The sequence below is a fragment of the Mustelus asterias genome, chromosome 21 (genome assembly GCF_964213995.1).
Source record: "Mustelus asterias chromosome 21, sMusAst1.hap1.1, whole genome shotgun sequence".
NCBI classification, from domain to species: Eukaryota; Metazoa; Chordata; class Chondrichthyes; order Carcharhiniformes; family Triakidae; genus Mustelus; species Mustelus asterias.
This window is the reverse complement of record NC_135821.1, coordinates 81,285,141-81,304,548: the sequence shown is the minus strand read 5'-3', so window position 1 is coordinate 81,304,548 and position 19,408 is coordinate 81,285,141. Positions and strand designations below refer to the sequence as shown.

Here is a 19,408-nt window from a genome sequence, read left to right as displayed (position 1 = left end):
AAAGTTTACAAAGTAATGAGACATGGATAGTCAGTCTTTTCCAAGGGTCGAAATGTAAATTGCTAGAGGACGTGGATTTAAGGTAAAAGTGTCCTCAGCCCCCTAGTATACTCCTTATACACCTCTGACTGTGGCCAAATTTCCTCCAACTCAATTTTCAAGTTTGCTGATGACATCACTGTAGTGGATCGGATCTCAAACAATGATGAGACAGAGTACAGGAATGAGATAGAGAATCTAGTGAAATGGCGCGACGACAATCTCTCTCAATGTCAACAACACGAAGGAGATTGTCATCGACTCCAGGAAGCGTAGAGGAGGACTTGTCCCTGTCTACATCAACGAGGACGAAGTAGAAATGGTTGAGAGCTTCATGTTTTTGGGTGTCCAGATCATCAACCTACTCTGGTCCCCCCCACGCCAACGCTGTCATTAAGAAAGCCCACCAATGCCTCTACTTTCTCAAAAGACTAAGGAAATTTGGCATGTCCACTACGACTCTCCAACTTTTAAAGATGCACCATAGAAAGCATTCCTTCTGGTTGTATCACAGCTTGGTATGGCTCCTGCTCTGCCCAAGACTGCAAGAAACTACAAAGGCTCATGAATGAAGCCCAGTCCATCACGCAAATCAGCCTCCCATCCATTGACTCCATCTACACTTCCCACTGCCTCGGAAATGCAGCCAGCATAATTAAGGACGCCATGCACCCTGGACATTCTTCCACCTCCTTCCGTCGTGAAAAAGATACAACAGTCTGAAGTCACGTATCAACTGACTCAAGAACAGCTTCTTCCCTGCTGCCAGACTTTTGAATGGACCTATCTTGCATTAAGTTGATCTTTCTCTACACCCTAGCTATGACTGTAACACTACATTCCACGCACTCTCCTTTTCTCTATGAACGGTATGTTTTGTCTGCATAGCGTGCAAGAAACAATACTTTTCACTGTATACTAACACGTGACAAATCAAATCAAAAAATTTAAGGTGATTAATAAAAGGATTAGAGTGGACAGGAGGAAAGCCTTTTTCACCAAGAGGATGCTGGGCTTCTGGTGGTAGAGGCTGAAATGCACTTATCAAAGTATTCTGCACCTGAAGCGCTGTAACCTGCAAGTTATCAGCTAGTTTCTTTTTTCTCTTTGGCACAGACATGATGGGCTGAATGGTTTCTTTATGTACTGTAATTTTTCTATGGTTCTAACTTTGAATTGGAAGGAATACCAAGTTGAGAGAGAAAATAGAATACTCTTAATCAATTGCGTAACATCGCAGCACTGAATCCACAGACTGCTCCCTCTCAGGCCTGTATTTTCATTATTTCATGTTTGACTTGATGTTGAGAATAGGAGTGATGAAGATTGTCAGAGAATACAGCAGGATACTGATAGGCTGGAAAATTGGGTGGAGAAAAGGCAAATAGAATTTAATACGAACAAATGCAAAGTGATGCATTTTGGCAGATCCAATTCTGGTGGGAGCTATAAAATTAAATGGCAGAAGGATCAGAAGCATGGATACATGGAGAGGTCTGGGAGTACAGCTCCACACACCTTTTAAAAGTGGCAGCACATGTGGTGAAGAAAGCATATGGCATGCTTGCCTTCATTGGCCAGAGCATAGAGTATAAAAATTGGCAAATTGTTATCAAAAACGTTGCCTAGGCCACATTTGGAATACTGTGTCCAATTCTGGTCGCCACACTACCAAAAGGATGTGGAGGCTTTGGAGAGAGTACAGAAAAGGTTTACCAGGATGTTGCCTGGTATGGAGTGTATTAGCTACGAGGAGAGATTGAATAAACTGGGATTGTTCTCCCTGGAAAGACGGAGGCTGAGGGGTGACCTGATAGAAGTTTATAAAATTATGAGGGGCATAGATAAGGTGAACAGTTGGAAGCTGTTTCCCAGGACAGAAATGACAAATACAAGGGGGCATAAGTTCAAGATGAGGGGGGATGGGTTCAGTAGAGAGTTTGGGGAAGTTTTTTTACAGAGGATGGCGAGGGCCTGGAATGCATTGCCAAGTGAGGTGGTTGAGGCAGACACGTTAGTGACTTTTAAGACTTATCTGGATAGACACATGAACAGGCGGGAAATAGAGGGATACAGGTGGTTGGTCTGGACAAGACAACATGATTGGCGCAGGCTTGGTGGGCCGAAGGACCTGTTCCTGTGCTATACTGTTCTTAAGTGACGTAGTGATATCAGCAGTTCCTGATTTTTGAATTGGATTAACAGGAACCAAATTATAGATTTGACTTTATCTGGCATCTGCTAAATCCAGAATCGGACATTGAGTTTTACACTAGCTTTCTCTAGAGAACTAAACTGCTCCCTTTGAAGTAAACAAATGCTTTCACCTTTTTCTGTTTTGTGGAGCAGCAGCTATTCTTGTGTCACAATGTTGACACTATTTCCTCAAATGGCTTTTCCTCTCTCTACTTGACCTTTGATTATACTGTCCGTTTTGACCCCTTCTTTTCATTATTGATGTTTGGTGATATTATCTGTGAACCATCTTCCACTGGTATGCTGATAGCCTGCTTTCCCTTTCCTCCTCCTATTGCAAAATCCAGCAGCCTGTCTCACATGAAGAATTAAACCCAAATGTTGCCAAAATGAAAAACCTCTAACTCCCAAAAAGACTCGTACACTGAGTATATCTCCATCTTACCCTGACTCCCATTTGAGACTGTCTAAGTGTGTGCAACTTTGGCTTACAGCTGAGCCCTGTGCCCAAACTCCTTCCCCATAATCGATCAGCTAAAACTAGGTTCATCAGAATGCCTCAAGTATTCAGCTTTTTGGCGAATGAGGCAACTAAATAGTCAGTTTGCTGAAGTTTCTGCTCGTAACCAGGGATGTTTTAAAAAAGTGGTAAGTTGCACTTGTATAATTGAAGAAAAATGAACCATATTTAAAAATCCAACTTTTCTCTAATCCCCAAATTTGGATAGATGTTTAACCTCTTATAGATATTTAAACTCAAGTGTTGAAAGTTTCAGAAATCTTTTATTAAATAATTGAAAAGCCCTATAGTTATCTGCTTGCTGACTAATTCATTGAGTGGAATGTTGTGAAAAATGTCTGCTTGACTGGTTTATTTTTGTAAAAGTGTAATGATTGCTTCACGATGATACAGATCCTTCCGGTGAATGCAATCCAGATCTTCGTTTGCGTGGACATCAAAAGGAAGGCTATGGGCTCTCATGGAATCCCAACCTCAGTGGCCATCTACTTAGTGCTTCAGATGATCATGTGAGCATTGTCTTGACACTTGTTTTGTAGATTAGTGAAAGCAAAAATGTACCTTGAATGAGCAGTGCATCTTCAAAAATTTTTAAATTCATATTCCTATTGCTACCTCACATTTATCCACATTATACATAGAAACAGAAGATGATAGCAGGAGGAGACCATTTGGTCCTTCGAGCCTGCTTTGCCATTCATCATGATCATGGCTGATCATCCAACTCAATCGCCTAATCCTGCTTTCTTCCCATAACCTTTGATCCCATTCACCCCAAGTGCTATATCCAGTCACCTCTCAAATACATTCCATGTTTTGGCATCAACTACTTCCTGTGGTAATGAATTCCACAAGCTCACCACTTTTTGGGTGAAGAAATGTCTCCTCATCTCTGTCCTAAATGGTCTACCTATATCCTCAGTCTGTGATCCCTGGTTCTACACACCCCCACCATCGGGAACATGCTGTATCCACCCTGTCTAGTCCTGTTGGAATTTTATAAACCTCTGAGACACCCCCTCGTTCATCTGAACTCCAGCGAAAACAACCTAATCTTGTCATTCTCTCCTCATACATCAGTCCCGCCATCCCCAGAATCAGCCTGGTAAACCTTCGCTGCACTCCCTTGAGAGCAAGAACATCCTTCCTCAGAAAAGGAGACCAAAACTGCACACAATACTCTAGGTGTGGCCTCACCAAGGCCCTGTATAATTGCAACAATACATCCCTGCTCTTATACTCAACCTCTTGCAATGAAGGCCAACATACCATTTGCCTTCTTTACTGCCTGCTGCACCTGCATGCTTACCTTCAGCAACTGGTGCACAAGGACACCCAGGTCCCGCTGCACACTCCCTCTCCCAATTTACAACCATAATGTTCATAATCTGCCGCCTTGTTTTTTGCTTCCAAAGTGAATAACCTCACATTTATCCAAATTATACTGCATCTGCTATTGATTCACCCACTCACCCAACCTGTCCAGATCATGCTGAAGGATCTCTCGTCACAGTTCACCCTCCCACCCAACTTAGTACCATCTGCAAACTTTGAGATGTTAGATTTTGTTCCCTCATCCAAATCATTAATATATATTGTGAATAGCTGGGGTACCAGCACCGATCCCTGTGACACCCCACTAGTTACTGCCTGCCAATTTGAATAGCACAGAAAGAAGTCTCACAACACCAGGTTAAAGTCCAACAGGTTTATTTGGTAGCAAAAGCCACAAGCTTTCGGAGCTCTCACTGCTCCTTCGTCAGGTGAGTGGGATTTCAGTTCACAAACAGGGCATATAAAGACTCAAACTCAATTTACAAAATAATGGTTGGAATGCAAGTCTTTACAGTTAATCAAGTCTTAAAGGTACAGACGATGTGAGTGGAGAGAGCGTTAAGCGCAGGTTAAAGAGATGTGTATTGTCTCCAGCCAGGACAGTTAGAGAGATTTTGCAAGCCCAGGCAAGTCATGGGGGTTACAGATAGTGTGACATGAACCCAAGATCCTGGTTGAGGCCGTCCTCATGTGTGCGGAACTTGGCTATCAGTCTCTGCTCAGCGACTCTGTGCTGTCGTGTGTCGTGAAGGCCGCCTTGGAGAACAATTAGCCGAAGATCAGAGGTGTGAACAGATGAATGAACACCGCTTGGACAGTCACCAGGCAAGAGTGCTCTCTTCCTGTTGGGGAACACTTCAGCGGTCACAGGCATTCGGCCTCTGATCTTCGGCTAATTGTTCTCCAAGGCGGCCTTCACGACACACGACAGGGCAGAGTCGCTGAGCAGAAACTGATAGCCAAGTTCCGCACACATGAGGACAGCCTCAACCGGGATCTTGGGTTCATGTCACACTATCTGTAACCCCCATGACTTGCCTGGGCTTGCAAAATCTCTCTAACTGTCCTGGCTGGAGACAATACACATCTCTTTAACCTGTGCTTAACCCTCTCTCCACTCACATCGTCTGTACCTTTAAGACTTGATTAACTGTAAAGACTTGCATTCCAACCATTATTTGGTAAATTGAGTTTGTCTTTATATGCCCTGTTTGTGAACAGAACTCCCACTTACCTGACGAAGGAGCAGTGAGCGCTCTGAAAGCTAGTGGCTTTGGCTACCAAATAAACCTGTTGGACTTTAACCTGGTGTTGTGAGACTTCTTACTGTGTTTACCCCAGTCCAACGCCGGCATCTCCACATCATTTGAAAAGCATCCATTAATTCCTACTCTTTGTTTCCTCTCTGCCAACCAGTTTTCTATCCACCTCAATACACTTCCCCCAATCCCATGCACTTTAATCTTGCACGATAATCTCTTGTGCGGGATTTTGTCAACGCTTTCTGAAAGGCCAAATATACCACATCGACTGGCATCCTCTTGTCAACTCTACTGGTTACATCTTCAAAGAATTCCAACAGATTTTTCAAACATAATTTCCCCTTCATAAATCCATGCTGACTCTGTCTGATTCTGCCGCTGCTTTCTAAATGCTCTGCTATAAAGTCCTTGATAATGGATTCGAGAATTTTCCCCACTACCGATGTTAAGCTTACTGGTCTATAATTCTGTTTTCTCTCTACCTCCCTTTTTGAATATTGAAGTGACATTCGCTGCCCTCCAATCTGCAGGGACTGTTCCAGAGTCTGTCAAATCCTGGAAGATGACCACCAATGCATCCATTATTTCTAGAGTCACTTCCTTAAGTACTCTGGGATGTAGATTATCAGGCCCAAGAGATTTATCCACCTTCAATCCCATCAATTTTCCCAGCATCATTTCTCTACTAATGATCTCCCTCAATTCTTCCCCCTCACTAAATCTTGCATTCTCCAACACTTCTGGTATTTGATTTGTCCTCTTTTGTGAAGGCAGAGCCAAAGTATGTAATCAGTTGCTCAGCCATTTCATAAATATAGAAACATAGAAGATAGGAGCACGAGGAGGCCATTTGGCCCTTCCAACCTGCTCCACCATTCGTCACGATCATGGCTGATTGTCCAACTCAATAGCCTAATTCTGCTTTTTCCCCATAACCTTTGATCCCATTCACCCCAAGTGCTATATCCAGCCGCCTCTTGAATACATTCAATGTTTTGGCATCAACTGCATCCTGTGGTAATGAATTCCACAGGATCACCACTCTTTGGGTGAAGAAATGTCTCCTCACCTCCGTCCTAAATGGTCGACCCCGAATCCTCAGACTGTGACTCCTGGTTCTGGACTCCCCCATCATCGGGAACACCCTCCCTGCATCTATCCTATCTAGTCCTGTTAGAATTTTATCATCTGAGATCCCCCCCTTCATTCGTCTGAACTCCAGTGAAAATAATCCTAACCCCTAGTCAATCTCTCCTCGTGCATCAGTCCCGCCATCCCCAGAATCAGTCTGGTAAACCTTTGCTGCACTCACTCTCGAGAGCAAAAACATCCTTCCTCAGAAAAGGAGATCAAAACTGCACATAATATTCTTTGTCCCCTATTATACATTCCCCCTTTTGTGTGTAGGGGACCTACATTTGTCTTCACCAACCTCTTCTCTTCACGTACCTATAGAAACTCTTTCGTGTCAGTCTTTATGTTCCCTGCAAGCTTACTTTCGTACAGTATTTTCCCCTTCTTAGTCAATCTCTTGGTCCTTCTTTGCTGAATTCTAAACTGCTCCCAATCCTCAGACCTATTATTTTTCTTGGCCAGTCTGTATATTTGTTCCTTGAATCAGATACTATCTCTAATTTCCTTTGTAAACCATGGATTGGCCCTCTTACCCATTTTGCGTTTATGCCAGACAGGAATAAACAGTTGCTACATCTGCCATGTTTGTTCTCACTCACAGCCTGCCCAAATCATACTGAAGCATCTCGGCATCCTCCTCACAGCTCACCCTCCCACCCAACTTTGTATCATCTACCTTTTTTGCTAAAATTTGTTTTCTGGGTTAATGTGTGCCACACACAATTTTAATGTAACATTACTATGGAATAGATTGGCACATCTGTACAGCAGAAATCAATACTGACCCAAGTATAAGGTAACATGCATGTTGTAGAAACCTATAACTGTTTTTCCTTCTCCCCAGACCATCTGCTTATGGGATATCAGTGCTGTGCCGAAAGAAGGAAAAGTAGTTGATGCCAAAACTATCTTTACTGGTCATACAGCAGTAGTGGAAGATGTGTCATGGCACTTGCTGCATGAGTCTCTCTTTGGTTCCGTGGCAGATGATCAGAAACTAATGATGTAAGTTAATTAATTTTTCCTGGTCATGTAAATAAGACTTGGAGCAAAGAGCAAAAATAACTGCAGATAATGCAAACAGAAAATGCTCGCAGCGTTCTGAGATGGGGATCAGGTACTGAATTTGATCAGGCACGATCATAATGAATGCCAGAGCAGGCTTGATGGGCTGAATGGCCTCCTGCTTCTAGTTTCTGTGTTAGATGAGGGGCATTTGCCTTTCAGGTCCATGAGCAACATAATGTGAAATGGGGAAGGTAGAGAGATGGTTAGTTGAAAGCCAGGAGATGATTAAGCAAATTTGCATCTGACACAATATAGTTGAAATTTAAGCCCTTTGTGTTTAATCACATATTGACAGACGCAGTCTAAACGGAGTCTAAATCCCAGGAAATCAGTGTAGTTATCCCATGTTTTCCAAGTAGAAATGGAACCATGAGGCATTTTTTTTTTCTTTCTGCAAATTGTGAAACAAAGCTGAAGATCTTTCTAAAAACTGCAGCTTTGCACAATTGCATGGTACAATTTTGTCTTTTAAAAAGCGTTTAGATAGTTACATGGGTATGATGGGTATAGAGGGATATGGGCCAAATGCGGGCAATTGGGATTAGCTTAGGGGTTTAAAAAAAACGGTGGCATGGGCAAGTTGGGCCGAAGGGCCTGTTTCCGTGCTGTAATCCTCTGACTCTGCACATTGCTAAATAACATGCTTATTTATTATGGCAGTTGGTTTTATAAAAGCTCAATCAGCAAAAATGAGAAATTTCTGTTAAAGCACCTGATATTAACTTTGACTAATTGTTCCGTTACCTATCTCAAGACCTTTCTTAATTTGTGCCTGGGATGTGGGTGTTGGTAAGGCCAGCATTTATTGCTTCCCTAATTGTCCTTGAGATGACAGTGGTGAGCTGCTGCCTTCAACCACTTGAGGCCATGTGTAGGTACACTTGCAGTGCTGTTCCAGGATTTTGACAGTGAAGGAATGGAGGTATTGTGCTTCATAAAATCCTACAGTGCAGGAGGAGGCTATTTGGCCCATCATGTCTGCACCAATCACAATCCCAACCAGGCCCTACCCCTATAACCCCATGAATTTACCCTAGCCAGTCGCCCTGACACTAAGGGGTAATTTAGTATGGCCAATCCACCTAACCTGCACACCTTTGGACTGTGGGAGGAAACCGGAGCACCCGGAGGAAACCCAATCAGATACGTGGAGAATGAGTAAACTCCACACAGTGACCCAAGCTGGGAATTGAACCTGGGTTCCTGGTGCTGTGAGACAGCAGTGCTAACTACTGTGCCATCCTGCTGCCCTGATTTCCAAGTCCAGATGATGTGTGGCTTGGAGGGGAGCTTGCAGGTTGTGTTGTTCCCTGCATCTGCTGTCCTTGTTCTTCTAGGTTGTGGATTTGGAAGTTACCGTCGAAGCAGCCTTGATAAATTGCTACACTGCATCTTGTAGATGGTACACATTGCTGTCACTGTGGGTGGTAGATGATCAAATGAGCTGCTTTGTTCTGGATGGTGTCAAGAATCTTGAGTGACTGAAGTTACACACATCCGTGCAAATGTAGGGTTTCCATCACACTCTTGATTTGTGCTTTGTAGATGATGGATAGGCTTTGGGTAGCCAGGAGGTGAGTTACTGCAGAATTCCCTGCTTCTGACCTGATCTTTATACCACAGTATTTATATGCCTGGTCCAGTTCAGCTTCTGGGCAAAGGTTATCCCTGGGATACCAGTTTCTATGTTTTGATATTTACTGTTGGTGGGGTTAACTTAGCAATGGTAATGCCTTTGAATGTCAAAGGGAGATGTTCAAATTCTCTCGTTGGAGGTGGTCATTGCCTGGCACTTGTATAGCATAACTGTTACTTATTATTCCCAGCTTGAATGTTGTCCAGGTCTTGCTGTTTGTGGGCATGAATTGCTTAAGTATCTAAGAAGTTGAAAATGATACTGTACAAAAGTCCCCACTTTGGCCTTCTGATGGAGGTAAGCAGCTGAAGAGGTTAGATCTGGACAGTATCCTGAGGAACTCCTGCAGTGATGCTTCCGGGCTCGTGGTTGGCCTGCAATACCCACAAGCATCTTCCTTTTGCATTCGGTATACTCCAACTCCTGGAGAGAGTTCCCCTTCTTTCCGTTGACTTCAGTTTTTCTAAGACTCCTTGATGTCAAGGGCAGTCACTCTCAGCTCACCGCTTGAGTTCAGCTCTTTGGACCAAAGCTGTAATGAGGGTTATGGCCACAGAGAAACCCGAACAGTATCAGTGAGCAGGTTATTGTTGTGTAAGGGCTGCTTGATAGCACTGATGATTACACCTCCTGACAGCGCTTTGCTGATTGAATGTAAACCGAGGGGACAGTGATTTGTCTTACTACTTGTATTAAACAAACCTGGGCAATTTTCCATATTGTCAGGTAGATGCCAATGTTGTAATCATTCTAGAATAGCATGGCCATGGCTAGTTCTAGAGCATCAGTCTTCAGTACTACTGCTGGGATTTTTGGGCCTGTATTCAGTGCCTTCACCCATTTCTTAATATCACATGGAGTGAATTGAATTGGCTGAAGACTGACACCTGTGATGCTTACAAGATCAGGAGAGGGCAGAGATGGATCCTCCATCCGACACTGCTGAAGGTTGCAAATGCTTCAGCCTTGTCCTTTGCACTGTACTGAGGTTCTCCAAGATTGGGGCCTCATCCTTCGATTAACTGCTTAATTGTCCAATGCCAAATGAGGTATGGCTGTAAAGTTTTGATCTGATCCATTGGTTGTAGGATTGCTTGGCTGCCGAATGCATGTTGCATGATAACTAGAATCTGTTTTTGGTGATGGTCATTGTCTGGTACTTGTGTGATGCCAGCCCAAACCTGAATGTCCAGATATTGCTGAATGTGGACACTGACTGCTTCTTCATTTGAGAAGTTGAACGCTACTGCCCACTGCAATTATAGGTGAACATCTCCATTTGAACTTATGATTGAGGGAAGGTCATTGGCGAAGCAACTGAAGATAACTGGCCTAGGACACTACCCTGAGTAACTGCCACAGTGATGTATTGATGAAGTGTTGTCAACTGGTGGTGCTTGTGCCTTAACATAAAACAACCAACACTGGTACATTAAATCCTAAAGTATCCTGGGAATGAAAAATGTAACTCTTTCATTTTTTCCCGGTTATGTACAAATTCACATCTTAATAGAGAGTGGCTGTGATCATGAGATTAAATATTACATATGTATATGATTAGGGTTCCCCACTTTGAGATTTAAGAACTCACTTTCTGTTCCATCACTTGTTTTAACAGCTCCATTATTAATAATTATTCTTTGTGGAAGTGTAAGCTTCTTGCTAACCTTTCAAATGTAATAAACATCAAATCAGGAATAGCACAATACTACCATCTGGATGAACATGAGATGATGGATGATGACCTTGCCCAATGTGTTTTTCTTGCATGCTACACAAATTGCCATCAGAAATCAGCTCCCAATACAAGTATCACTTTTGTATAATTTGGGATTAATTCTGTTCAAATTATACTTTGAGTTAACAATCTAAGAATGCACTGATTTTAATGGCCAAAATGTCGGACCATCTGCAGTGTTCCCTCTCATTCCTTTCACCTCTTTGCAGAATGTATTTTGTTATGAACATCAATATCAGCGTGACGTGTGTCACCTGTAGAAATAAAAACATATATTGCATAATATTTAAAAGTTACCATAGGTGTGGAAGCAGAGAGAATGCCACCTTCGCCTATTGCAATAGTAACGTGCTTGTTGGCATTTGAACTCATAACCTCTAGGATTGAAGTTCAGTACCATAACCACTACACTACATAAAAAGAGGCATTTGTTAGTTTCTGTATTGTAACTTGCATTTCAGTCACTCCCAGAACAGTTGAATTGATTGTAATGGCTCGACAAGGATCATGCGTTTCAATTTAAGTTGAAAATAGAGCGAATTATTTTTTCAGTTTATCATAGAAATCATAGAAACCCTACAGCACAGAAAGAGGCCATTTGGCCCATTGAGTCTGCACCAACCACAATCCCACCCAGGCCCCACCCCCTCATATTTACCCACTAATCCCTCTAACCTACACATCCCAGGACACTAAGGGCAATTTTAGCATGACCAATCAACCTAACCCGCACATCTTTGGACTGTGGGAGGAAACCGGAGCACCCGGAGGAAACCCACACAGACACGAGGAGAATGTGCAAACTCCACACAGACAGTGACCCAAGCCGGGAATCGAACCCAGGTCCCTGGAGCTGTGAAGCAGCAGTGCTAACCACTGTGTTACCGTGCCGCCCGTTTATTGGATGTTTTCTTTACTTAAATCTGTTATGAATAGTGAGGGGAAATTGTTCAGTCATTTCTTCACATGAAACATAATTAAGCAAGGTAAAGTGCCTCTAAATTTGACAAGGGATTGGTTCTTGTGAACCTACGGTGAAGGTCAGAGTCATTGGCTGGAATTTTACCGCCCCGATGCCGCAGGTATCGGAGTGCACGAGGAATGGATAACAGGAAGGTCCATTGAGCTCGGGTGGGATTTTAGTTTCAGGGCGAATAAGACCATAAAAACCTGCCCATTGTGTCCATAGAATGTAAGTGAATATTGAAGGAGGAACTTGAGAAGAAAGTGTTGTGATAGAGAGAGTGGGAGATCCCAGATGGGGGAATGAGGAAGCAGTGGCATTTATTCCACTTGGTTTTTTTTAGATGGAAAATCTAAATTGTGAAGTAATAAACTTCTTTGCCATTTTTAAAGTAAACCGTCTGTCAATGCATACAAAAATTAGTTGGGGGGGGTAATTCAGATATTTGCAAGTATACATATTTTAAAATGCCCCGTGTGGGCCTCTCGGCTTTCAAATTATTATTTGGAGATCTGGGCTGGGAATCCAAAACTTTACATAAACTCCCTAGAAATACCTTTTGTGTTTTTAATGTGTCAAGTGTCTTTGGGATTATTCTTCCTTTCATAATTCTGCACAACCAGCTACAGCAGAATGACTAAATCAGTGGTATTAACTACTCCACAACCTTTTTGACTAAACATTTATTTCAACTCCTTTGCCTCCATTTCATGCTGTGTTTTTTGTTGTTGCTTGCTTTATTAGGTCAGTCTTTGTACATCACACAGCACGGGAACAGGTCCTTCGGCCCACGATGTTGTGCCGAACATGATGCCTGTAAGGGGAAGTTTCTTGCTTCCTACCAGCATAAAAGACAAGCAGACATGAGTACAGTACAAAAAGGCAACACAAACTTTATTCCCTGCCCAAAATACAAAAACCACAGGCCTGGGGGAAGACAGCTGCGAGCCAACTGCTTCCTCTGGCCAGTGTGCCCTTTACAATTTATAGGGTTTTGAACTTCGCGCCAAACGTATGGGAATGGGCTCATTCAAGCAGTTGCTGACAGCATGAATGGGACCCACGTGGGTTATTGTCATTCACTACAAGTGAATTCACCTACTAAAACAAATAACACAAAGCAGTGAACAATAACAAAGTATTGAAAAGCCATTATAGATAGGTGGAATTGATCTGTGGCTAATGGTGAAGTGATCCTATTTCCCCTGGGCTGATCTCTTTCTAGAGGGTACCCTTTGTGATTTGAACTTCTTGCATAATCTAATCAGTTGAGCTATTGTCTGTTTTCCCTGACTGGAGTCTAAAGTGATTAAGACTGTCTGAAGTAATTAGGGGGTGCAAGAAGCCTCTCCATGAGTCATCGCATTGCAGTGAGCTGCTGACAACATTTCCCATCATTCATTACTGGGCAACATAAATTTGATATAAACGCGTAAAATGTCCATGATATTAAGCATAAAATGCCAAATTAAACTAATCCCTTCTGCCTGCCCTTGTTTCATATCCCTTGTTATGCCTGTTAATTCTCAGATGCTTTTGACCAGTTTACTTCGAGGTTTTACCCCGGTGCCCTTATTTGCAAGATGGACAAAGGACAAACACAAGTAAAGGTTCAACAAGTTTATTAACAATAACACTATTAACCCGTAAATTACCCACATAAAACAAGAGGATACCCCAGATTCAAGTATACGACCCGCAAAGATGGTTTGGTTAAACTGCAGACTCTATTCTCTGAGTCCCTCTGGTCTGTCGTCACGAAGGTGAATCTCGATGGCAGCTTCTTCCTTCCTTCTCTGGTCAGTCTTCCGGATGGTCAAGGTCACCTCCTTCGTCGAGTCTTCGCTGCTGGTGTGTCTGAAATGTGTCCCTTTTATCCCCCTGCCTGCTTGCCTTTCCAGAAACTTCTCCGGCTTCCGGCCAATGAGGTCCCAGGAGGGGGTTCCAATACCCAGTGGGTTTCTTGATGTCTGCCTGACAGGACACCAGGGCCTGCCCCCAGGTGTCCATCTCCATGCTGTTGCTTACATGTAGCCTGTTATCAGATAAGCTAACTGCAGGAACTCTTGGTGACAGAAAGTCTGGCCCGATCGGGGCTTCTAACAATAGGCCGGTGCATTTCAATGGGGTGCAATGATCTCCTGCTAAGTATCAGTAGAGTGCAACGACCTTTGGTGGGTGATTGATGGGTCAGGTCCAGACATGTTTGTGTATTTGTACAATTGGCCTGCCTGAGGTTTGACTGTTTGATTTTAATATGCCCAATTCTTTAATTTAGGATATCCAACTTTATCAGCCTTAAAACTAGGCCCTGTTTATATTACCACATCCTCTATTCCTTGCATATTAATATGCTTATCTAAATGCATCCCTCCAGCACCACCAGGCCTGGCAGTGCGTTCCGAACACCACTGTTTTTTTTAAAAAAGGTGTCCTTCGCATCTCCCATGAACTTTCCCCCTCTCACCTAGTATGCCCCCCTAGTATTAGAAATTTCAACTCTGGGGGAAAAAGATTCTGACTGTCAACCCTACCTATACCCCTCATAATTTTATAGACTTCTATCTCCGCTGCTCATGAGAAAACAGCCCTAGTTTGTCCAGCCTCTCCTTATACTCATAGCCTCTAATCCAGGCAGCATCCTGGCAAACCACCTCTGCATCCCCTCAAAGCCTCCACATCCTTCCTGTAATGTGGCGACCAGAATTGAATGAAATAGTCCAAGTGCAGCCTAACCGAAGTTTTATAAAGCTGCAACATGACATTCTGACTCTTGTACTCAATGGCCCGACCAATAGAGGCAAGCGTGCCATACACCTTCTTTACCACCCCATCTACTTGTGTGGCCACTTTCAGGAAGCTATGAACTTGAACCCCAAGATCCCTCTGTACATCAGTGCTGTTCAGGGTCCTGTCATTAACTGTATACTTAACCTTAACATTTGATCTCCCAAAGTGCAGCACCTCACACTTGTCCAGATTAAACTCCATCTGCCATTTCTCTGCCCATATCTGTTGATCTGTATCCTTTGACAACCTTCTACACTATCCACAACTGAAATGCAAGTATATACTCGTAGGAGGTACTGATCAAAATGCTGACATTACTGTTAATTACAGCAGTGGAAAATAGAGGGTTAAACTGCTTTGTTTTGAGACGAAATAGCATGAAACAGCAGGAAGCTGAATATGTAATTGAAGAAACTGTTGCACATACTGTCTGTTTATCCCATTTTATCAACAATTGCAAACATATTTATTGTGGGCTTTCAGTTTCTTTCTCTCCCTAGAACTATTAGTATGTGCATATCTAAAAAGCGTGCTTTTATGCCAACTATTATACACGAAAAAAAACCTGATTTGTGCTCATCTTAGTGGCTTGAACCTTTGGAATTCTCTACCTCCAGAGAGTGCTTCTTCATTGAGCATATTCCTGGCTAAACTAGGTTTTTAGGGAGCAAACTGAAATAGAGTTGAGGCAGAAGGTGAGCCATGATTATTTTGAATTGAAAGAGAGACAGTATTACGGTGGCAGAAATGACATTTGATGAGGATTCGTCTACTGAGGTAGTTTGGGCTGGGGTTAGAAACAGGAAAGGAGAGGTCACCCTGTTGGGAGTTTTCTATAGACCTCCGAAAAGTTCCAGAGATGTAGAGGAAAACATTGCAAAGATGATTCTGGATAGGAGCGAAAGTAACAGGGTAGTTGTACTGGGGGACTTTAACTTTACAAATATTGACTGGAAAAGCTATAGTTCGAGTACATTAGAGGGGTCGGTTTTTGTCCAGTGTGTGCAGGAAGGCTTCCTGATGCAGTATGTAGATAGACCAACAAGAGGCGAGGCCATATTGGATTTGGTACTGGGTAATGAACCAGGCCAGGTGTTAGATTTGGAGGTAAGTGAGCACTTTGGTGACGGTGACCACAATTCGATTACGTTTACCGTAGCAATGGAATGGGATAGGTATATACCGAAGGGCAAGAGTTATAGCTGGGGGAAAGGAAATTATGATGCGATTAGGCGAGATTTAGCTGGCATAGGTTGGGGAAGGAAACTGCAGGGGATGGGCACAATTGTAATGTGGAACTTGTTCAAGGAACAGCTACTACGCGTCCTTGATAAATATGTACCTGTCAGGCAGGGAGGAAGCAGTCGTGTGAGGGAACCGTGGTTTACTAAGGAGGTTGAATCTCTTGTGAAGAGGAAGAAGGAGACTTATGTTAAGATGAGACATGAAGGCTCAGTTAGGGCACTTGAGAGTTACAAGTTAGCCAGGAAGGACCTAAAGAAAGAGTTAAGAGCCAGGAGGGGACATGAGAAGTCTTTGGCAGGTAGGATCAAGGAAAACCCTAAAGCTTTCTATAGGTATGTCAGGAGTAAAAGAATGACTAGGGTAAGATTAGGGCCAGTCAAGGACAGTAGTGGGAAGTTCTGCGTGGAGTCTGAAGAGATAGGAGAGGCACTAAATGAATATTTTTCCTCGGTACTCACACTGGAGGGACACAGTGTTGTAGAGGGGAGTACTGAGATGCAGGCTGTTGGACTGGATGGTATTGATGTTCATAAGGAGGAGGTGTTAGCAATTCTGGAAAGGGTAAAAATAGATAAGTCCCCTGGGCCGGATGGGATTTATCCTAGGATTCTCTGGGAGGCTAGAGAGCAGATTGCAGAGCCTTTGGCTTTGATCTTTGTGTCGTCATTGTCTACAAGAACAGTGCCAGAAGACTGGAGGACAGCAAATGTTGTCCCCTTGTTCAAAAAGGGGAGTAGGGACAACCCTGGTAATTATAGACCGGTGAGCCTTCCTTCTGTTGTGGGCAAAGTATTGGAAAGGATTATAAGAGATCGGATTTATAATCATCTAGAAAGGAATAATTTGATTAGGGATAGTCAGCACGGTTTTGTGAAGGGTAGGTCGTGCCTCACAAACCTTATTGAGTTCTTTGAGAAGGTGACCAAAGAGGTGGATGAGGGTAAAGCGGTTGATGTGGTGTATATGGATTTCAGCAAAGCGTTTGATAAGGTTCCCCATGGTAAGCTTTTGCAGAAAATACAGACACATGGGATTGAGGGTGATTTAGTGGTTTGGATCAAGAATTGGCTAGCTGTAAGAAAACAGAGGGTGGTGGTTGATGGGAAATATTCATCCTGGAGTTCAGTTACTAGTGGTGTACCGCAAGGATCTGTTTTCGGGCCACTGCTGTTTGTCATTTTTATTAATGACTTGGATGAGGGCGTGGAAGGATGGATTAGTAAATTTGCGGATGACACTAAAGTCGGTGGAGTTGTAGACAGTGCGGAGGGAAGTGGCAGGTTACAGAGGGACATAGGTAAGCTGCAGAGCTGGGCTGAGAGGTGGCAAATGGAGTTTAATGCGGAAAAATGTGTGGTGATTCACTTTGGAAGGAGTAACAGGAATACAGAGTACTGGGCTAATGGTAAGATACTTGGTAGTGTGGATGAACAGAGGGATCTGGGTGTCCATGTGCATAGATCCCTGAAAGTTGGCACCCAGGTTGATAGGGTTGTTAAGGCGGCGTACGGTGTGTTAGCTTTTATTGGTAGAGGGATTGAGTTTCGGAGGCAGGAGGTCATGCTGCAACTGTACAAAACTCTGGTGCGGCCGCATTTGGAGTATTGCGTACAGTTCTGGTCGCCGTATTATAGGAAAGATGTGGAAGTGTTGGAAAGGGTGCAGAGGAGATTTACCAGGATGTTGCCTGGTATGGTGGGAAAATCGTATGAGGAAAGGCTGAGGAGCTTGAGGTTGTTTTTCGTTGGAGAGACGAAGGTTAAAAGGTGACTTAATAGAGGCATACAAGATGATCAGAGGATTAGATAGGGTGGATAGTGAGAGCCTTTTTCCTCGGATGGTGATGGGTAGAACGAGGGGACATAGGTTTAAATTGAGGGGTGAGAGATATAGGACAGATGTTAGAGGTAGGTTCTTTACTCAGAGAGTAGTAAGGGCGTGGAATGCCCTGCCTGCAGCAGTAGTGGACTCGTCAACGTTAAGAGCATTCAAATGGTTATTGGATAAACATATGGATGATATTGGAATAGTGTAGATTAGAGGGGCTTTAGATTGGTTCCACTGATCGGCGCAACATCGAGGGCTGAAGGGCCTGTACTGCGCTGTTATGTTCTATGTATGGGCTACTTCTATTATGTTCTTGTATTCATTTGTTTTTCCTACGATTTTTTTCTGTTTCCCTCTTCGGTGGATTCGAAGTACAATGCATTATTCCTAAGTGACAGCGGGCACAGCATCTGGTGTCTCAGTCTGATGTCACCAAATGCGCATTTAAAATAATTGTAGTGATTTCTGAATGTATTACAGTTGAAAAATGCCTACCTTGTAATTAGCATTCTACCAGGGTCCCTGGAGTATTTATGTCTTTATAAGCAGCTCCCTGTTGCTAGTCCTGTAAAATGCTATGCAAAATTTGTAGTTAAATGGTGCAATGTTTGCAGGAGTGCATAAAGTCTTTCTTTTGCTTTCAATTCGAAATCTTTTTTTTTTCTCCAGCTGGGATACCAGATCTAACAACACATCTAAGCCGAGCCATTCTGTTGATGCACACACAGCAGAAGTGAACTGCCTTTCCTTCAATCCCTACAGTGAATTTATCTTGGCAACAGGTTCTGCTGACAAGGTGAGACATTTGCGAGTTTGTTCCAGAGTATTTTTCCTGTTGTTTTAGCAGAGGGACAGATCAATCTGTGGTACTTCACAAATACATGAAAAAGTGATAATGGTCTTGTCGTTACATTCCTTGTGGAAATTATCAGGCGGGTTCGATTCCCGGCGTGGGTCACTGTCTGTGTGGAGTTTGCATGTTTTCCCCATGTCTGCATGGGTTTCCTCCGGGTGCTCTGGTTTTCTCCCACAGTCCAAAGACGTGCTGGTTAGGTGCATTGTCAAGCTAAATTCTCCTTCAGTGTACCCGAATAGGTGCCGGAGTGTGATGACTAGGGGATTTTCACAGTACCTTCATTGCAGTGTTAATGTAAGCATACTTGTGACTAATAAATAAACTTTATCAACTCTATTTGCACCCAAAAACATTCTGTGCTGAGTGCCCAAGATTACAGAGCATAGTAGATCGTACCTAGATGATATACAGATAAGGATGTCCTGGATTGCCAAACATCCATGTTTGAACCCAGTATGCAGTTGTATACTCATTTTGCCAGCTGTTGAGTGAACTCAGCTGCCACGTTGCTTGGACAGAGATTTCATTGTGTGAATCACATTGAATTTTATTTTTGCTTGACGCTACGTCTTTTACATCCCTAAGCGTTGACAAAACCTGACAAATATTTAAAATTAATTCTGAAATTCTATGAAGTTACTAAATTAGAATCCACATGCACTTGAAGAAGACTTGGCTTATCTTGTTAAAATATGACATCAGGCATAAAACAGCTTTCTTGAATTAACTTGATTGCACAAACATATGTTTATTTGGTGATTTTTGCATCATATCAGCTATTCCGTTAAGTCAGTCTAG

The 19,408-nt window shown here is 43.0% G+C and overlaps 1 protein-coding gene across 3 annotated transcripts in view; it reads left to right on the top strand.

Annotated features, from left to right (window-relative positions):
- rbbp4 (retinoblastoma binding protein 4) overlaps positions 1–19,408 on the top strand; it is a 61,599-nt gene that overhangs the window by 17,450 nt on the left and 24,741 nt on the right. For all 3 annotated transcript variants that reach the window (XM_078238363.1, XM_078238364.1, XM_078238365.1), the window contains 3 exons: positions 3,149–3,264; positions 7,331–7,491; positions 18,424–18,550. In XM_078238363.1, the coding sequence (XP_078094489.1) occupies positions 3,149–3,264; positions 7,331–7,491; positions 18,424–18,550 (404 nt within the window). The remainder of the gene's footprint in view (positions 1–3,148; positions 3,265–7,330; positions 7,492–18,423; positions 18,551–19,408) is intronic.